This window comes from Bos indicus, chromosome 8 (genome assembly GCF_029378745.1).
Source record: "Bos indicus isolate NIAB-ARS_2022 breed Sahiwal x Tharparkar chromosome 8, NIAB-ARS_B.indTharparkar_mat_pri_1.0, whole genome shotgun sequence".
NCBI classification, from domain to species: domain Eukaryota; kingdom Metazoa; phylum Chordata; class Mammalia; order Artiodactyla; family Bovidae; genus Bos; species Bos indicus.
The window spans coordinates 64916123-64935846 of record NC_091767.1 but is presented as its reverse complement, the minus strand read 5'-3'; the positions used below and the strand labels follow the sequence as shown (position 1 = coordinate 64935846).

The following is a 19724-nucleotide window of genomic DNA, read 5'->3' as shown; positions in this document are numbered from 1 at the left end:
ATTTAAAAGCTTACAAATCCGGTCTTCAGTCAGGCATATTCTTCTTTGGAGCACTGCTCAAATACCCCATGTTCTACAAAGTCTTCCCCTTCTTTTCCAGGCAGAACAAGTCACTCCATTCTCTGTATCTTCATACTTTGCTCTCCTTTTTTAGGGTACTTACCATGTTTTACGGTGATTTACTTGCTTTGAGTGTCTGAATTCATTAGCCTGAATGGTTTATAAGGGTAGATTCTATAGGTCTAATATTTTTCTACACATGGCACTGACACCTAACATAAAACAGGCATTCAGTTAAATGTTTGTTGAACAAGTGAATTTATTGCATGTTTCCTTATATAAGCACCACTCAGCAACACAACAAGTAAATTTAGGAGGCTTTACAGAATTGTAGAAATTCTCTGTTGGACCTTTTCTTGTGCTGACCCTTGCTAACACCAAAGGTTTTAATAATAAAATGGAAGACATCATTGGGGGGTTAATTAATGAAACCCAGGTAAACATCTTTTTTAGTGATTAACCAATCTCTAGTACTTAAGAAATACTAATCTCTAGTACTTGAGAAGTACTCTTGAGTGCTTTCCTCAAATATTGATCAGTCAAGTTTCTCAGAGGAGCTTGACAATAGTCAATTCTAGTCTGGAGTATCTATGCTGCTAAATTAAAATCCTCATGGCTTTGCCTATCCAATGCACAGGTGGCAAGACTGACATTGTTTGAAGGTTAAGAAATTGAATATACTTTCTTCTTGGGGCGGGGGGTGGCGGGGGACAAAAGATTTCTTCTCCTTAGGAAACAGCTTTTAGGCTTGTTCAAAAGCTTAAACAAAACTCAGCTGGTTAGTTTTGTAAAATGTAATGTTACAGAAATTAGTCTGGAAAAAATGTAAACATAGTTTATAACAATTTTGTCCCTTCACCACAGAAAACCTTAAAATCATTCTTATAGAATGTCTGGTTTTCAGTGGCACTGTCGTATGGTGAGTAGTGAGTCTGAAGAGACAAGCTGGGGCCAAAATATGGAAGGGAAAAACTTGATCGGCTATTCAATAGGAGCTGCTGAAAATATTTCAACAAAAAATAAAAGATGACTTTTGTGGCAGTGATGTGAGGAATGGTCTACGGTTGGGGAGGATGAGGTAGGGGATGTGAGGTAATATAGTCTTTTACTAGAGTGATGGCTATGAATAGATATAAGAAATGAAAAAAACTAATATTCAAACAGTTGACAAGACCCAGGAGGAGGCTAAATATAAAGAATGGACAATGTTAGGTTGGGGGAATCCCTGGCTGAGAATGGGAGAAAGCAGCCACCCTGAGTAAAAGCTTACTACAATAGACAAAGACGAAACTAAAACCCTGACCTGATTCCCCAGCGAATTCTCTTTCCACTAGAGCTGTTGACTGATTTGGAATGTTAATGTTGGTCTGAAAGACCACAAACTTCAGCAAGCAACTTGATATGGCATAACAGAAACTCAGTTAAATTATTTGAGAATTTTTTTCTTGGACCATGGTTATAATTCTAACTTTTGTGTTAAGTAGCTTTAACCTTGGGGAGATCACTTGCCTTTGACACCTTTCATGTTTTTAAATAAATTTATTTTTGTTAATATTACATAGATGTTTTTCTTGTCTATACCAATAATTTCTGAGGGCAGTAATATAGATAATATATGGATCTTTTACCATTGATTGTTTATAATACCCAATAAGTGTCTTTGTAAAATGGTGTCAAATTAATCAGTATAAATAGTAAGAAACTCCTGTTAGAAACATGACGTGTTGATAAAAACACAAACAAAACCTGAACTGTTTACATTAATTTAGGCTAGTAGGGAAGCTTCCCTATTTTTTATTAGGCTTCTCACTAATTAAAGTTTCGAGCACTGATAGCCACCACCATGTCATACTTCATCACAAGAGAAGAAAATGCCGTTTTACAGGAGAACCAGTTCCCCAAGTTCTTTTTTGTCCTTCTTCCCAGACATTTTGAGTGGCAGCAATGAAGGGCAAAGGGGACCCTGAGAACAAAGAATGGCTTGGTTTGGCTTCTGTGACTTTTACTGGAGAAAAATGCTGTACACAATTGTTTATACTTAAGTTTCTACAGCCTTTTGTGATTCATAGATACTTCAGTCCTTACTCCTGTGCAAATTACTTATGGCACTTATGCAGCCCACAGAGGGTGGTTTTTGGATTCACAGAATTCTCCCTATACAGCACTCAGTTTCAGTATAACCTAAAATTCTTGCTCCTGGAACTCTGGCCAACACACCCATCTTCTGGGGCTTCTTAGGTTATTGGCTCCTGCACAGGTGGGTAGAAGAGCTAAATCAGCACAAGAAAAGCAAAACTAAGGCAAGAAGACGTCATAAGGATAAAGGAGGATAATCTGTGACTAATAAACACTGAGGTGGCTTTTTGACATGATTTGTAAAATGTCTGTAAAGCCAATTCCAAAAGAATAGTTTCAAAAATATTCTAAGTAATACTAGCATCACTACAGTAAGTACATGGCCTCGCAAGGGTACCATGGTAAAGGATAATAACTCAACTCTATGAGTTATAATTGTTTTAAAACATTACTTCAGAGTTTATTTTAAAATGCAATATAAAAAACACTGCTTAAGTGATAACTATGATCCACAAAGATAAGGAAATGTGTAGGATATGTGTGGGATGGAAACACTTTTATAGTCTAAGGACCAGATTCAGCACTATGTACTTCTGCATTGCATGTGTGTGCGTTAGTCGCTTAGCTGTGTCCAACTCTCTGTGACCCTAAGGACTGCAGCCTCACCTGGCACCTCTATCCATGGAATTCTCCAGGCAAGAATATTGGAGTGGGTAGCCATTCCCTTCTCCAGGGGATCTTCCCGACCCAGGAATCGAACCCTGGTCTCCTACACTGAAGGCAAATTCTTTACTGTCTGAACCATTAAAAACTCTGAGGTTGCTGGACATTCAGTGATGAAAAAGAAGATTTTAAGAAAAGTGTAAATGAATGGCACATGTAATTTCAAACCAAGCCTACCTTAAAGAATACATGGGTGTTTGGGTGAAGCAGAGTGACTAGCCCATCACAATTTTATATACAGAAGCAGCACAGTATGAGAGTACAGAAGTTTTTGTAGTTCAACAGACCTAGTTTACATCCTGACTTCACCTTTTTGCAGTTGAATAACTGTCTGCAAATTAGTTTCTCTGAGACCCGGTTTCTTTACCTATAAAATGCCTAGTGAAGTGCCTGACCAACAGAAAATATTCCATAAGTATCAGTTCCTCTATAAGGGTTTTTTTTTTTTTCTTTTTAGAAACTAAATGTCAACACCTACTGGTAGATAATGAAATCAATTTCATAGGTTACAACTGCTGCTGCTGCTAAGTCGCTTCAGTCGTGTCCGACTCTGTGCGACCCCATAGACGGCAGCCCACCAGGCTCCCCCGTCCCTGGGACCCTCCAGGCAAGAACACTGGAGTGGGTTGCCATTTCCTTCTCCAAAGCGTGAAAGTGAAAAGTGAAAGTGAAGTTGCTCAGTCGTGTCTGACTCTTAGCGACCCCATGGACTGCAGCCCACCAGGCTCCTCCACCCAGGGGATTTTCCAGGCAAAAGGACTGGAGTGGGGTGCCATTGCCTAACTAGCATATTTTAAAAGCCAAAACAATAAAAAACAAACTACACTGAACATAAAGTATTGTTCCATAATGCATATGCTGAGTTTTTATATAAATGCATTTTTTTTAACTATAGATTATAACCAGAAAGTTTCAGTCTCTGCTCTACAGATAAATTCTCAGGTTATTATATCAACAAGGCTGTAGGAATGCTGCCTGTAACCAAATAAGCCTCAGTAAATTTTAAGAACTTAAAATGTTCCTTACTTCTAACTTGCTGCAGTAAAAATAATACATGAATCATATAGAAGATAAATTTAATCTGATACTACAGGGCATTAAATCCAATTTTAAGACTGGTTTCTGTGTCATACTGACTAATTTATATTTCTAACACATTACAGTTTATAGGTATATTATTCATAGTTGATTAAACACAGAAATTTCTACAAAAAGTTGGCTATTAGGCTCTCTTAATGAGGAAATTAGATACAATTTCCAAATAATTTTAAATTATAAAACTTTAAAAAAGGACTGTAACTTACCTAAGCATAAAATATTACTCTAGCTAGAGTAATATTCCCATCCTGGTGAACAGTGGGAAAAAAAAAAAATCAAGGCCTATATAAGCACATACATTGATGGCCCACACTAGCTCAGTGAAAAGGAAAGATCCCAAAACAAAATGTGAGGGTCAACAATAGGCCTCTTTCCTCCAACAGGTCTTGAGTAAAACCAGCCTGACAGTATAATGAATCCTAGTGCTGTTAAGATGGTGAGCTAGCCAATTTTAGATTGGCAGAACAGAAATAATATGCAGTGATGAAGACTGGGCTATGCTGAAGGGTAAATGCTAGAATTACAGAATTCAGCAGTTCAGCTGAATCTTGATGTAGCTATATCTTAAATTTATAATTTTAGCTGACAGGATCAGAATGGCTATTATTAGAACCCATGGGATTGAAGTATAGGAATTCTGTTTTAAATTAGCACCCTGGGCAATTCTGATCCTCATTCTGACTTGAACATCCTGTGTTAAAGGGACAGCAAGGATCAGAAAGCATAAAAAGGTGGAGCTCAAAAGTAATTATCCCAACCTCACAGGTATCTAATCTGGATCAGAATCTGACACTTATTCAAAGTACTCCCTCCCTGGTATTATACTAAAGATATAAGTCAGCAGGGACCAATATGTTTTCCAGTTATTCAGTGACAATACGAAATGGTGTGTTGCCTCATTGGAATTCATTGGTGAGAAGCAAAAAGTATGAAAGAGAAAGGTCTCTTTAGATTAGACATACAAGTAAAAGGCAGCAATCAATAAAAGTTATTAAGAGTAAACTCAGCAAGAGAGAAGTGATAAACCATTCAACCACCTGATGAATCCATCTGGTTCCTGAGCAGAGAGCTCACATCTTTTATGGTATAGGTGCCCTTTCCTCTGTCCTCAGAATAGAATAAAGAACAAGGCAAAAGGTGGTTCCTTCCTACTTCAGATGAGTTGAGGGTACAAGATGAGGCTGCCCATAATCTTAAATTCTTTTTTCCTAAATTTAAAATTTCTCTGCTATTTGAGACAGATATTGGGTTGGGCTGGGTCATGCTTGCTATCAATGTCAAGTGTTGAAATTAGCACCACAAATCCTCCACCAGGACTGAGTCTTGGTGCCAGGCCTTGTCCATCATCAATCTTGAATGTGAGAAAAGGCAAGCATAAATGCTATTCTTGGGAAGAAAGGCAGCTGTACAAAGTGAAGGAAAGCACAGGAGATAGTAAAACCTAGGGAAAAGGATGGTAGTAATGGAAGTGAGGTAGAAAGCTAGTTCTTAGCTCCTCCAATTGCCAGCTGAAAAGACAAAAGAAATAGGGTCAAAGACTCACTGCATGGCAAGTACATGAGCCCCTTGAAATTGTAAGATGCCCCAAGAAATGATCTGGTTATCCCCACCTTGCTTATTTTTTAGCCCAAACTCTAACAATGTTTGGAGATCAACACCTCCCTCTCTACAATACCACAAAAAAAAAAAAAAAAAACAGACTATGAGAAAAGTCTTCATTACACATTGGTAGAATTCATCCCATAAGTCAAAGAACTTTTCAAAATTACAGGAAGGCAGAGGGGACTAGATATCTGAGGTGTTAAGAGATAGGCTGACTTGAGACTCTGTGTTCTTTATGTACAGAGAGGCAGAAGAAAGATTTCAGAGAAGAAGCTAGTGTCACAAATTAAGATATCTGAAGGAGAAATTGGGCCTCTTTTCCCATTTTCTTACAATATTTATTTCCTTTACTGGAGAACAGTGTTAGACCAAACAGCAATAGGGCTCACCAAATGGACTCCATTATGTAGTTCACTTGGGCCCCTTGCTACATCCTGATTTCCCTATTTGATGTGAAAAGCTCCTGAACTTCCATTCTTTTCTCTGTTAAACTGTCTAAATAATGTATATTTAGGAGTTAAAGAAGCATATTTACAATATGCTTAGCCTTGGAGTCTCCAAGTCAGGGTCATGGAAGAAACTATTCTGAAAACAGTCCTTCCATAATCCAACATGTCCACAGATCACAAGTCCTGATCAAAGTTATAGGTTCGGTTTTCACATTTCCAAGTAGAAAACCTACTCCCTGGCAGTTCTTTAACTTTATCTGACAAATATTGTACACCCTCAGTCCAGGCTCCTCAGTTTCTCCCCATTAATACCCCAGCAAACAACAAAATATATCCTCTTATCACAGTTCAATCCCACTTGAGCATCTACAGCCACTTTTTGGATACAATCATGTTCTGAAAGCTGACTGGGTGTCCAACAGCAGCGAAGGTCATCATTAGGATAAACATGTTGGCACCAATAATACTGAAGTTTGGTTTTTAACTACATTTTTTGTCAGTTTGGCTGGGGAGATCTGGACAGCTGGAAGCGAGCTTCTCCATCATTTTCTGTTTCCTTCTTTGTATCAATTTTCCACCTGTGAAGCCCAACACCCCACCACCAAGTGCAGCTGCAATTCCTGCCACTTTGAAGCCTGCAAGGAGGCCAATCGGACCCCCCACCACTCCTCCGATGAGTGCACCTGCCACAGGCAGAGCTGCCAGCTTGTATTTTGCAGCCTGTAAAAAAAAAAAAAAATTCAATTTAGAAATTGAGTTGAGAATATCTCCCTGTGGTGATATGCATTTTCCTCTCATTACTCCTGGCAATGCCTCTTTAACTCGTGGTACATAATTAACCTTAGAGATTGTTCTGGGGTTGGGGGAGGGGAGAAAGTATTCCACAGGTACTCTAATTGCTCCAGATCTCAGAACTGAGAGAAATGAGCTACAAAGAGTGGACTGCTACAGATTGATTTTACTTGCAAAACAGTCAATCCACTAACTATCTAGCTAGCTTATTTAAACAGTTTCAGTAGCCACAGATACTCCCAAAGCTTTTATGTTGCACACAGATTACTCCATGCTATGTACCTGGGGTTAAAAGCCACGTTCTGTGGGAAATAGATGGACCCACACCATGTGTGCTGTCACATCCCTAAACTTTGGCCCCTACTGGATTCTGGCAACCCTCTCTACTCCTCTCCTGAACCCCCGAAAACATTCTTTTGTAACACCAAGTGCCATACAGTAGGGCTTCAGTTTACTCCCTCTCTGAAAAAATTTCTCTCCCAACAGAAGGAATCTTAGAGTAGAATATTACAACAACCATTGATTTCCTGCACTACCTATGTGTCATTTCTTCCTTATTTTCTTAATTGCTGGTTCCCTCAACATTAAAGAGAACAGATCAATTGGGTTAATACTAGGGATTCCTGAGAGCCAGAGTACCATTGATTTGTCAGCAGGAGCAGAATCTTACCTTCCCCAAGTTTTTGGTTCCCTCTTCAACATTCACAGCAGCAGTGTTGACATGGTCTTCAATGCTGTCAATCTTCTCCTGCTGAGACTAGATGCAAAGGAATTATGAGTGAACGTTCCTGCTGGGGAGCAGCAGTCAGCCAATACACACTACTTTAATTCCTGTAATCAGAGCCCTGGGTACTGCAGCCTTGCAGTCTTAATAGCGGTTCATTAATAGCATCTGATAAACCATGTTGAAAGTACAAATTCACTTGTATGAAAAAAAGAGGGTGACTTAATTATTAGACAAGAAAAGGGTGGCACCTTTATAGGAAAAAGTATCTCACACTAAAATCCATTCTAACATACAAACATATTATTCTCCAAATGAATCTACTTTCCAGGAGGAAAAACATCCAAATAAGCATTTACGTGTCACGTGAGGTTTGATGGAAAAAAACCAAAATCAAACCAAAACCCTTTCTAACTTATCTTCTTTGAAGATTCAGTTTAAAACAGACAAATCTGTCTCAGGAGTTAAATGCCCTTGATCCAATAAACACAAGTTATTATGTTTTAGGAATAAAAATATAATATGGCTTGATCTGCCATAAAATTGTTCCATTTGTGATATGCACTAGGGAGCAGTGAATGAATTTATTGTACCATGTTTTACACCTGTACACTTCAATACATTTAAAAATCATGACAAGTTAAAATGTTTCAGATCAAACATATTAATAAAGCCTTCTACATAAAATGGCAACATCTGTGCTGACACAACAGGAACACGGAATCTCTGGGTGGAAGTGCAATTTTCCCCTCAGCTATGTGAAACCCTACTATACCACTTCTGATAAGTGGCCACTGAATCTCAGCTCAAACATCTCTAGTGACAAGAACTCACTACCTGACAGAGGAACATATTCCCATTTTTAGAAAACTATATTTATATGGAATTTACATATAATATACAACCAATTCTTAGGGCATATCCTTTGATTAGTTCTCACACATGTATAAACAAACCCATGTAAGCATGATCACATCAACTTTTGAGGGTTTTTTTTTTTAATTCACAGAAAAAAGAAGAGAATCCCTCTTCGACCCCAGCTAAATGCCAAATTAGACTCCGTTCAGAGCTCAATCTGGACCCTATTTGTCCACTGTGATCTTGGCTCTTTATGCTGGGCCAAACTATACATACACAACTTTATTCTACTACAGGACACCAAGCCCCAAACAACAAAGCCTCCTCACCCCTATCTACCAACCTTCCCTTTTGCTTCTGATTTACTTATGTTTGCTTTCATTGACCTAGGCCTCCCAAATCTGACAACCATCAACTTAACACTGGCACCTCATATTGTTCTCAGCATCCCTTAAACAATTATTTAAACCATTTATGAGGATCACTGTAGTTTTCTCAAACTAGAGTAATGAATAGACTTTTCCTTTTTAAAGGAAAACAATTCTCCAAAGAATCTAAAAATATGTTTATGGATTCAACACTGACTTAGGTTTCCTTACCTGCCTGAAAAAAATAACAGAATATTAATAAGCAGTTATAAGAGCACCTAAGATTCTGAAGGGAAATGTGATTTATTAAGTTAATACTTGTCAAGCAGAATGCAATTTGGGCATCTGAATCAGAACTATGAAGAACTGTTTTCCCCTTGTTGGTAGTTGTATAGTTTTATTAATGTGCCTGGAAAGTACAGGTTTAAGAAACAAATGCGAAAATTCCAGGTATGTTCCTTTATTCTTCTCTCTGAATTCCAGCCAGCTTTCAAGGCCAGCTTTAGTCTTAGATCCCAACCAACTAAGCTATCTTGGTTCTGAGCTCCAAAGATAGATAATATATTCACCTTAATTATATGCATTCATATACACAGAAAAGCCCAGAAACAGGCACATAAACACTATGATACACAGGCAGAGTCTACTGGCCTAGAGTAGGCAATAAGCAGGGTGGGTAAGTACAGTGTTGACATTAGGGGATTCCAGTAATAGGAAAGGGACTATAGGAACTATAGGACTAAAATGTCTAAAGGTATTGGTGGTGGCAAAAGTAGAATTCTAAGCAAAGAGGGAATCAAACAGGGAGGGACAAAGGCAAGAATGCAGTGGGTCAGGGAAGGGAATGGTGTGTGCGTGTTAGTCGCTTAGTTGTGTCCTACTCTGCGACCCATGAACTATAGCCTGCCAGGTTCCTCTGTCCATGGAATTCTCCAAGCAAGAATACTGGAGTGGGTTGGCATTTCCTACTCCGAGGGCAGGGAAGGGAGTGAGAAATAAGACAATATCTCATGGAGTCCTCCCATCAATTTACAAAGCTAAGTGTTGTTAACATTCTGAAGGTCACATAAATAATAAATGGAAGAATCTGATCTAATCAATTACAACCCAGTTTTTATGCATTGGGAGTAAAACTTAAGCATAAAAGCCATACAGGATATGGCAAAAGGTAGAGACAAAATTGGATGAGCAGCAATAGTGACAAGCTATTGAGCAAATGGCCCAGAGTTTTCCTAATTCCTCTTGACTAGAAACAGGGCTGGTTCTACAGTTACAAGAACAGAAGAGGGCACTTGAGCAATAAGGCTGAAGAAAAAAATCAGGGTGTCTAGTAGATAATAATTAACATTTACTGAAATATACATGGATCTCTTAACGGCTTTGCAAGTACTTACTTATTATGGTGAAAGTATATATAAAATTTACATTTTTTAAGTGTATAATTCAATGGCATTAAGCACATTCACAATTTTGTGTAACTATCGTGACTGTTCTATAGGTTCTTTTTAATACTATTCTCTATTCTTCATTGTACTGAGTTTAGCACAATACTATGCACACAAAAAGCATTCCATAAATACATGGTTAATTAGCCTAAATACTATCATGTCCATGTGATGATAATGAAAGGATGTGGTCACTTTAGTTATGTTTCCAAATCATATCGTGTCTAAATGGAGTTTCTGTTGAGTCCTTGACCATGTGGTCATGAGAACTCAGTCACCCTGGGAACAGTAATCAGGGGTTCTCCTTTGAGCTTTTGCCTAATAGCATTCTGTCTCATGTCCTTACACAGACTATTATAAATAGGACATCTGTATAGAGCCATGGCTATACCCAAAGCTTTCTTATACAAATCTTTCTTAGATTAGGGGCTAGGAGCTGCTTATATAACCTAATAGGAAATATAACTTGTACATGTTTAGTTTTCTTTTTATATCAACTTTGAGGTATAATTTACATACATTGTAACTCATCCATTTTATTGTGTAAATATTGATGATTTTCAGCAAATGCAAATATTTGTGTAACCCTACATGTACAGATTTTACAAACTGCATCAGATCAGATTATGAGTTATAAAAATTGAATAAATCATGATTATAAAAACAAATATTTTTGGAATTTTTATTATATACTTCTCTTTCATACACAACTATATTAACAGATTCTACAGATACCTAACTCAGAAATTTCAAGCATTTAGCTGCTTCTGATTCAGAAGCATAAAAAAGTAAAATGCTTCAAACAATTTACTGTACTCAATTTTAGGTGTTACATTTCGAGAAATAAATCCACAAACTAAATAACTAGTACTGAAAAGCTGAGAAATTAGATTCTAGAAGAAACATTAGAGAATCAAAGGTTCTTAAGAGAAGAAAATATGCTGAGGTGTGGTTGGGTGAGGAAGGATAATGTTGATCTCAAAAAGCTGAATAATTTTTTTTTCCTTTCCATTATGTTTTAGTACAAGAATATTGAATATATTTCCCTGTGTGATAGGGTAGGACTTTATTTATGCTGTACATAGTATTAACTATTTGCATCTGCTAATCACAAATTCCCAGTTGATCTCCCCCTCACCCCCTACCCCTGTGGCAACCACAAGTCTATTCTCTATGTCTGTGACTCTGCTTCTATTCAGTAAATAAGTTCATTTGTGTTATATTTTAGGTTCCAAGTATAAGTGATATCATATGGTATTTGTCTTTCTCTTTCTGACTTCAGTTAGTATAATCTCTAGGTTCATATATGTAGCTGCAAACGGCATTATTTCCTTCTTCTTTTTAGCTGAGTAGTATATAGAAAACCCTAATAACTCCACGTAAAAACTACTAGAATTGACAAATGAATTCATGAAGGTATCAGGATATAAGATTAAAATTTAAAAATTCCTTTTAATCATATAAAAAAATATTTAGGCATAATAAACTTGACCAAGAAGGTGAAAGACTTACATGCTGAGAACTATAAAACATTGATAAAGGAAAGATGATTCAAAGAAACAGAAAGATATCACATGCTCTTGGATTGAAGGAATTAATACTGTTAAAATGGTCATTCTACCCAAAGCAATCTACAGATTTAATGCTATCAAGCTACCCACAACATTTTTCTCAGAACTACAACAAATAATCCTAAAATTTATATGGAACCATAAAAGACCCAGAATTGCCAAAACAATCCTGAAGAAAAAGAACAAAGCAAGAGGGCTTCTCTGGTGGTTCAGTGGTTAAGAATCTGGCTTGCAGTGCAGGGGACACAGTTCAACCCCTGTTCTGAGAAGACCCCAAATGCAGTGGGGCAACTAAGCCTGGCACCACAACTACTGAAGCCTGAGCACCCTAGAGCCTATGCTCCTCAACAAGAGAAGCCAGCACAATGAGAAACCCACACACCACAGCTAAAGAGTAGCCCCTGCTGGCTGCAACTAGAGAAAGACTGTTTGCTACAAAGAAGACCTCAGTTCAGTTCAGTCGCTCAGTCGTGTCTGACTCTTTGCGACCCCATGAATTGCAGCACGCCAGGCCTCTGTGTCCATCACCAACTCCTGGAGTTCACTCAAACTCATGTCCATCGAGTTGGTGATGCCATCCAGCCATCTCATCCTCTCTTGTCCCCTTCTCCTCCTGCCCTCAATCCCTCCCAGCATCAGAATCTTTTCCAATGAGTCAACTCTTCGCATGAGGTAGCCAAAGTATTGGAGTTTCAGCTTTAGCATCAGTCTTTCCAATGAACACCCAGGACTGATTTCCTTTAGAATGGACTGGTTGGACCTCCTTGCAGTCCAAGAGACTCTCAAGAGTCTTCTCCAACACCACAGTTCAAAAGCATCAATTCTTCGGCGCTCAGCTTTCTTCACAGTCCAACTCTCACATCCATACATGACTACTGGAAAAACCATAGCCTTGACTAGATGGACCTTTGTTGGCAAAGTAATGTCTCTGCTTTTTAATATGCTATCTAGGTTGGTTACGGAGAAGGCAATGGCAACCCACTCCAGTACTATTGCCTGGAAAATCCCATGGGCAGAAGAGCCTGGTAGGCTGCAGTCCATGGGGTCGCAAAGAGTCAGACACGACTGAGCGACTTCACTTTCACTTTTCACTTTCATGCATTGGAGAAGGAAATGGCAACCCACTCCAGTGTTCTTGCCTAGAGAATCCCAGGGATGGGGAGCCTGGTGGGCTGCCATCTATGGGGTAGCACAGAGTCAGACACGACTGAAGAGACTTAGCAGTAGCAGCAGCAGGTTGGTCTTAACTTTCCTTCCAAGGAGTAAGCATCTTTTAATTTCATGGCTGCGGTCACCATCTGCAGTGATTATGGAGCCCCAGAAAATAAAGTCTGACACTGTTTCCTCATCTATTTCCCATGAACTGGTGGGACCAGATGCCATGATCTTCGTTGTTTGAATGTTGAGCTTTAAGCCAACTTTTTCACTCTCCTCTTTCACTTTCATCAAGAGGCTCTTTAGTTCTTCTTTGCTTTCTGCCATAAGGATGGTGTCATCTGCATATCTGAGGTTATTGATACTTCTCCTGGCAATCTTGATTCCAGCTTGTGTTTCCTACAGCCCAGCATTTCTCATGATATACTCTGCATATAAGTTAAATAAGCAGGGTGACAATATACAGCCTTGACGTACTCCTTTTCCTATTTGGAACCAGTCTGTTGTTCCATGTCCAGTTAGAACTGTTGCTTTCTGACATGCATACAGGTTTCTCAAGAGGCAGGTCAGATGGTCTGGTATTCCCATCTCTTTCAGAATTTTCCACAGTTTATTGTGATCCACACAGTCAAAGGCTTTGGAACAGTCAATAAAGCAGAAATAGATGTTTTTCTGGAACTCTCTTGCTTTTTCCATGATCCAGCAGATGTCGGCAATTTGATCTCTGGTTCCTCTGCCTTTTCTAAAACCAGCTTGAACATCTGGAAGTTCATGGTTCACGTATTGCTGAAGCCTGGCTTGGAGAATTTTGAGCATTATTTTACTAGCGTGTGAGATGAGTGCAATTGCGTGGTAGTTTGAGCATTCTTTGGCATTGCCTTTCTTTGGGATTGGAATGAAAACTGACCTTTTCCAATCCTGTGGCCACTGCTGAGTTTTCCATATTTGCTGGCATATTGAGTGCAGCACTTTCACAGCATCATCTTTCAAGATCTGAAATAGCTCAACTGAAATTCCATCACCTCCACTAGCTTTGTTCGTAGTGATGCTTTCTAAGGCCCACTTGACTTCACATTCCAGGATGTCTGGCTCTAGGTGAGTGATCACACCATCATGATTATTTGGTCATGAAGATCTTTTTTGTAGAGTTCTTCTGTGTATTCTTGCCACCTCTTGTTAATATCTTATGCTTCTGTTAGGTCCATACCATTTCTGTTCTTTATCAAGCCCATTTTGGCATGAAATGTTCCGTTGGTATCTCTAAGTTTCTTGAAGAGATCTCTAGTCTTTCCCACTCTGTTGTTTTCCTCTATTTCTCTGCATTGATCACTGAGGAAGGCTTTCTTATTTCTCCTTGCTATTCTTTGGAACTCTGCATTCAGATGCTTATATCTTTCCTTTTCTCCTTTGCTTTTCACTTCTCTTCTTTTCACATCTATTTGTAAGGCCTCCCCAGACAGCCATTTTGCTTTTTTGCATTTCTTTTCCATGCAGATGGTCTTGATCCCTGTCTCCTGTAAAATAGCACGGCCAAAAAAAAGGAACAAAGTAGGAGGCACAACTCTCCCAGACTTCAGACAATACTACAAAGCTACAGTAACAAAAACAGCACAGTACTGGCACAAAAACAGACACATGGATCAATGGCACAGATTAGAGAGCCCAGAAATAAACTCACACAAAGGAGGCAATACACAATGGGAAAAAGACAGTCTCCTCAGCAAGTGGTGTTGGAGAGCCACATGTAAATCAATGAAGTTAGAACATACTCTCTCACCACGCACAAACATAAACTCAAAATGGCATAAAGACTTAAATGTAAGACAGATACCATAAAGTGAACATAGCCAAAACATTCTCTGACATAAATTACAGCAATGTTTCCTTAAGTCAGGCTCCCAAGGTAATAGAAATAAAAACAAAAATAAACAAATGTGGTCTAGTCAAACCTATATGTTTTTACACAGCAAAGAAAATCACTTTTAAGAAAATAGACAATCTACAGACGGGGAGAAAATATTTGCAAATGATGTGACCAACAAGAGATTAATTTCCAATATATACAAACAGTGCATACAACTCAATAACAAAAAGGACAATCCAATGTAAAAATGGGCAGAAGATTGAAATAAACATACAGATAGCCAATAGGCATGTGAAAAGATGCTCAATATCTCTAATTATTAGAGAAATGCAAATCAAAACTATAATGGGGTATCACCTCACACCAGTCAGAATGGGCATCATTAAAAGGTCTACAAATAACAAATGCTAGAGGGGGTGTGGAGAAAAGGGAATCCTGCTACACTGCTGATGAGAATGTAAATTAGTACAGTCACTCTGGAAAACAGTATGGAAGTTCCTCAAAACATTAAAAATAGAGTTCCAATATGATCCAAAAATACCACTCCTGGGCATATATCTGGAGAAAACTATAATTTGAAAAGACACATTCACCCCAATGTTCACAGCAGCACTCTACAATAGCCAAGACATGGGAGCACCCTAAATGTCCATCAACACAGAATTATGTTATTTACACACACTGACAATTTTACCTCTTCTCTTCCAATTTGGATACCTTTCTTTTTCTTGTCTGATTCCCATGGTTGGGACTTCCAATTCTATGGTGAATAGAAGTGGTGAGAGTGGGCCTCCCTGTCTTGCTCCAGATTTTAGTGGGAAGGCTTTCAGCTTATCACTGTTGAGTATTATGTTGGTTGTGGTGAAAAACTTTTATAAGGAAAAAAGACTTTTCAGGACAGGGTTTCAGATGGCAAAAGTACCAGAGGGAAGTTATTAAGGGCAAAGTTTACTTTACATAAGAAAAAAACATCTACGAGTTAGCGCCTCCAAATGGAATGAGTGTATCTCTGCACTGTGATTGTTCAAAAGGAGGCAAAAGATCATCTATTTCAGAAGCTGGAGCAAGAGTAGAATCATTAGATTAACAGGCCTCATAAGTCCTTTCCAATTCCAAACCTGAGATTGTGTGACCTAGGAACTTCCTATAATTTATAGCCAGATGTCAGGGAAACCATAATTCAAAGATGTACAACCCCTAACTCATAGTTTGTCAAGAACAATGAACAAAACCCAGACAGAAGCATATGTAGAAACAGACATGCACCTGTATACACACACACACCCCCCCCTTCCCGTAATTCCTGGGAAGGAAAATAAGAGTAACTTACAAAAATGACAGAAAATCTGTTCTATCTTTCCCACCAAATCTTTGTTAACAGTATCACTGGCCACCCAATTATGTAGAATAAAGCCTTAATTTATTTTGACTCTTCCACCTTTCTCCAATTTCTTATAAATTGACCCCAGAAATGCCTTGAGGCTGCCTTTTACCTTTGTATTAATATTTGTATTGCCATGCACTCAGTGAAACTCTTGCAATTGATTCCAAAGGTCCTTCCACCTATACTCTCCTCCCGCCCAGGGCAATTATTCACATGGCTAATAGTGATCTTTCTGAAGTACAGACTATCACATCACTCTATCTACTCAAAAATCTACTGGATCTTTAATATCTACAAAGTAAAGTTCAAATTCTTTGGTATGGCTTTCAATGGCATCTCAATCTCCTTGCTTAGTTTACCCATGGTACCTTATGCATTAGTCACATTGTTAACACTTGTTATTCCTGAAAGGACAGTTGTGCTCCAACCCTTTGCGGCCCCATGGACTGCAGCCTGCCAGGCTCCTCTGTCCATGGGGATTCTCCAGGCAAGAATACTGGAGTGGGTTGCCATGCCCTCCCTCCAGGGGATCTTCTCAACCCAGGGATCAAACCCAGGTCTCCCACATTGCAGGTAGATTCTTTACCAACTGAGCCACCCAGGAAGCCCATACACTTTTGTACTCTATGTTTTTGTTTAGATATTTTCAACTGCACCCCTCATTCCCACCTGTGGAAATTTTACTCAATTTCCAAGGCTCAAGGCAAATGCTACCTATCTTATGACACTATTCTTAATGTGCCATGACACCTGCAACTTTCCCTTGGAATTAAACACTTCTCCTTGGAGCCAATAATACTTTTCATAGCTTATTTTTACATTTAACAACAATTCTTGAAATTTCCGTTTTGGTGTGGTCCAAGTTTATGGCCACCCACTGTAAATCCCTGAAGGCAGAGAGCAGGATTCATTTATTTCTATATACAATCTTGTCAGAACCCTAATACCCAGTATATTCTATATAAAAAAATGCTTAATAAATTTTTTTTAATTGAAGTGGGACTTGAGGACACTTAAGACTTCGGTCCATGGCTCAATACCAGTCTTAGAAATTGTAAATTCTATTAAAATTCTAGTCAGAAGTCTAGTAATTGATAAAAGCCTCTTATTCTATTAATCCAACATCTCTGAGTCAAAAACAGTTATATACTTACATTCACTAGGAGAGAGAAATCAGTGACCAGTTGGCTAAGTTCAATTAAGTCCTTAAAAAGAGAGAGAAAGAGGAAATTACTTACTTTCACGCCTCACAGCTGCCAAAAGGAAAATCATTTCTAACATACCGCTTCTAAGGTCTCCCATGATTCTGCAGCATTTTGATCTCGAGGAATTTCAGGCAATGCATAAATCTGAGTCATACTCTGAGGATCAGCTTCATCTTCAGTACTGTGAAATGTTCCTGGATGAACATAGCCTCATGTTTAGAGTATATCTGCTTTGTTAGAAAGATGGTAGCATGAATCAATTCCATGAAACAATTACCATGTGAAATGCTTACTAATTAAGTTCAGGCTAAAAGTAAATTGATTATCCATGGGGAGGTTAGTTAACAAACACTATTTCTTTAATTATTCTACAAAATCATCTAAGAAAATTACTACAAAATTACTACTTACCCAATCTGAACAACTAGGGCTAGATGCTAAAGTAGCATAAAGTAGAACTATTCTATTTGGCCAATGTTCTATGAAGAGATAACCTAGTCGAAATAACACTTTTCATTGCTAAATCAGTAACATTTTCTTTGGCTATTTTAGTAATAAACATCAGATTAACAAGATTTTAAAAGTAAGGAAATGATGCATTTTTAGCAATGAAAAATCAGTCATTTTTGCTAATAGTAACTTTGTTATTAAACACCTCTTACCATATGTATCCTTTTGCACATACTGTCATCCTTCTCCTCAGAGTAATTTTTCTGGCCTGTGCCTTCATTCTTCTATGTCTTTTCTGAATTTTAAAAAGTCATCAACCCTTTAAGCTTTTAGTCATTAACACTGCTATGAAGATGAATTTATACTCCAAACTCTACCTTCAAGTCTTTCTTATTACCTCTTCCTTGGTTTTACCAATGTCATTAATTGATATTTATAAAATGCCTACTATATACCAATCAATGTGCTAAGGTCAATCAGTTCCAAGAAGTCATAGTGGTTAGGAGTATTGGCCTAGTTGGAAAGACCTGGGTTAGAATCCTAGTTTGCCTGTTTACTAGCTCTTTGATTTCTTTGGCTTATTTCCCTCATTTGTAAAATAAGGTGATGTTTATTTTAAATGGTGCCTAGCTTATCTATTAAGAATACTGTCACTGCTGTTACTGTTAATGGAGTTTACTATATAATGCATGATATAGACATGTTTACAGGCCAAGTTCAGTACAGTCTGAAAAGAACTATGATGTGGGTAAGTATGGTATGCTATGTGAGCACAGAATAAAGGTATTTAACTGAGACTTGTAGAGAAAGAGTGATTTGACAAGGTTGTGAAGCTAAAGCCTGAGGATGAACAGAAATTATAGTGCTGAACCGGGGCAAGCGTGAAGGGGGAAGGAGAGAATATTAAGGTCAGAAAGACTAACGTGCTTAAGTTTAAGAACTGAAACCAGTCAGTATAGCTGAAGCACAGACTATGACAAGAGAAAGCAACGGTTGAGGCTGGAAATCTAAGGTGACATCATTTATGGCACTGTAAATTACATTAAAGAGTTTTGTCTTTCTCTTAAGATCAATATGGAACTTTTAAAAGGATTTGAAGACTACTGGGAAATTGAGGGTGCCATAATCAGATTTCAGATTTAGACAGGTAATCACAGCTGTAGTGTGAAGAACAGATTAAGGATGGAGTTGAAAGGCAAAAAATTAGAGAGTGAAAACCAGTTGGGAGGCTTTTCAATGTGTCTGGTGCTAAATGATGATGGTGTGCTCTAGGGTGATGGTGTGAACAGTGGCAGTGGAAATGGAGAGATGAGATCTGAAGGTCTACTTCCCTTTGTCTTCCTTACTGAAAGCTCAAAACATCAAGTACTTTAATATTTCTGAGCATCCATTACATTTTGGGTTGAGCATCAGAGATAAAAAAGTGAACAGTACAAAGTAGCTGTTCTCAAAGAACTTACATTCTAGAAAAGTAAACATACAAACAGACAATCCTAAAACAATAAGAGACTGCACTGATACCTAGATAAATAGATACAGATACCTACAGTGTTTATGGGAGTTTCAAGCTGGGCATGGTGTCTGACCAAGTTTGGTGTGGTGTGCAGTTTATGGAACAACTTACTAAAAAAGGTTAATTTTTTCTTACTAGGCTAAGAAGACAGGAATATAAATTCTAAATAGAGAGACCAACATGAAAAAGGTCCTCAAAAAATACCCAATATAGCTTAACATAAAATCAGCAGTCTGGTCTTGCCAAAGCATAAAGTTGAAAACGTACAGCTCTAAGTATAAGACAGTATAGATGGTTAGGAGGAACCTTGCAGCCCAGTTAAAGACTTTGGACTTTATTTGGAAGACCGTGGAAATCTACTAAAGGTTATAAGCAGGAAAGTAACAT

The 19724-nt window shown here is 38.2% G+C and overlaps 1 protein-coding gene across 6 annotated transcripts in view; it reads right to left on the bottom strand.

Moving 5' to 3' along the window:
- Window positions 1–301: 301 nt before the first annotated feature.
- STX17 (syntaxin 17) overlaps window positions 302–19724 on the bottom strand; it is a 74479-nt gene continuing 55056 nt past the window's right edge. For all 6 annotated transcript variants that reach the window (XM_070794839.1, XM_070794837.1, XM_070794840.1 and 3 more), the window contains 4 exons: window positions 17453–17568; window positions 17324–17374; window positions 7471–7557; window positions 302–6728 (listed from right to left, as the gene is read on the bottom strand). In XM_070794839.1, the coding sequence (XP_070650940.1) occupies window positions 6489–6728; window positions 7471–7557; window positions 17324–17374; window positions 17453–17568 (494 nt within the window). In that variant the 3' untranslated portion in view covers window positions 302–6488. The remainder of the gene's footprint in view (window positions 6729–7470; window positions 7558–17323; window positions 17375–17452; window positions 17569–19724) is intronic.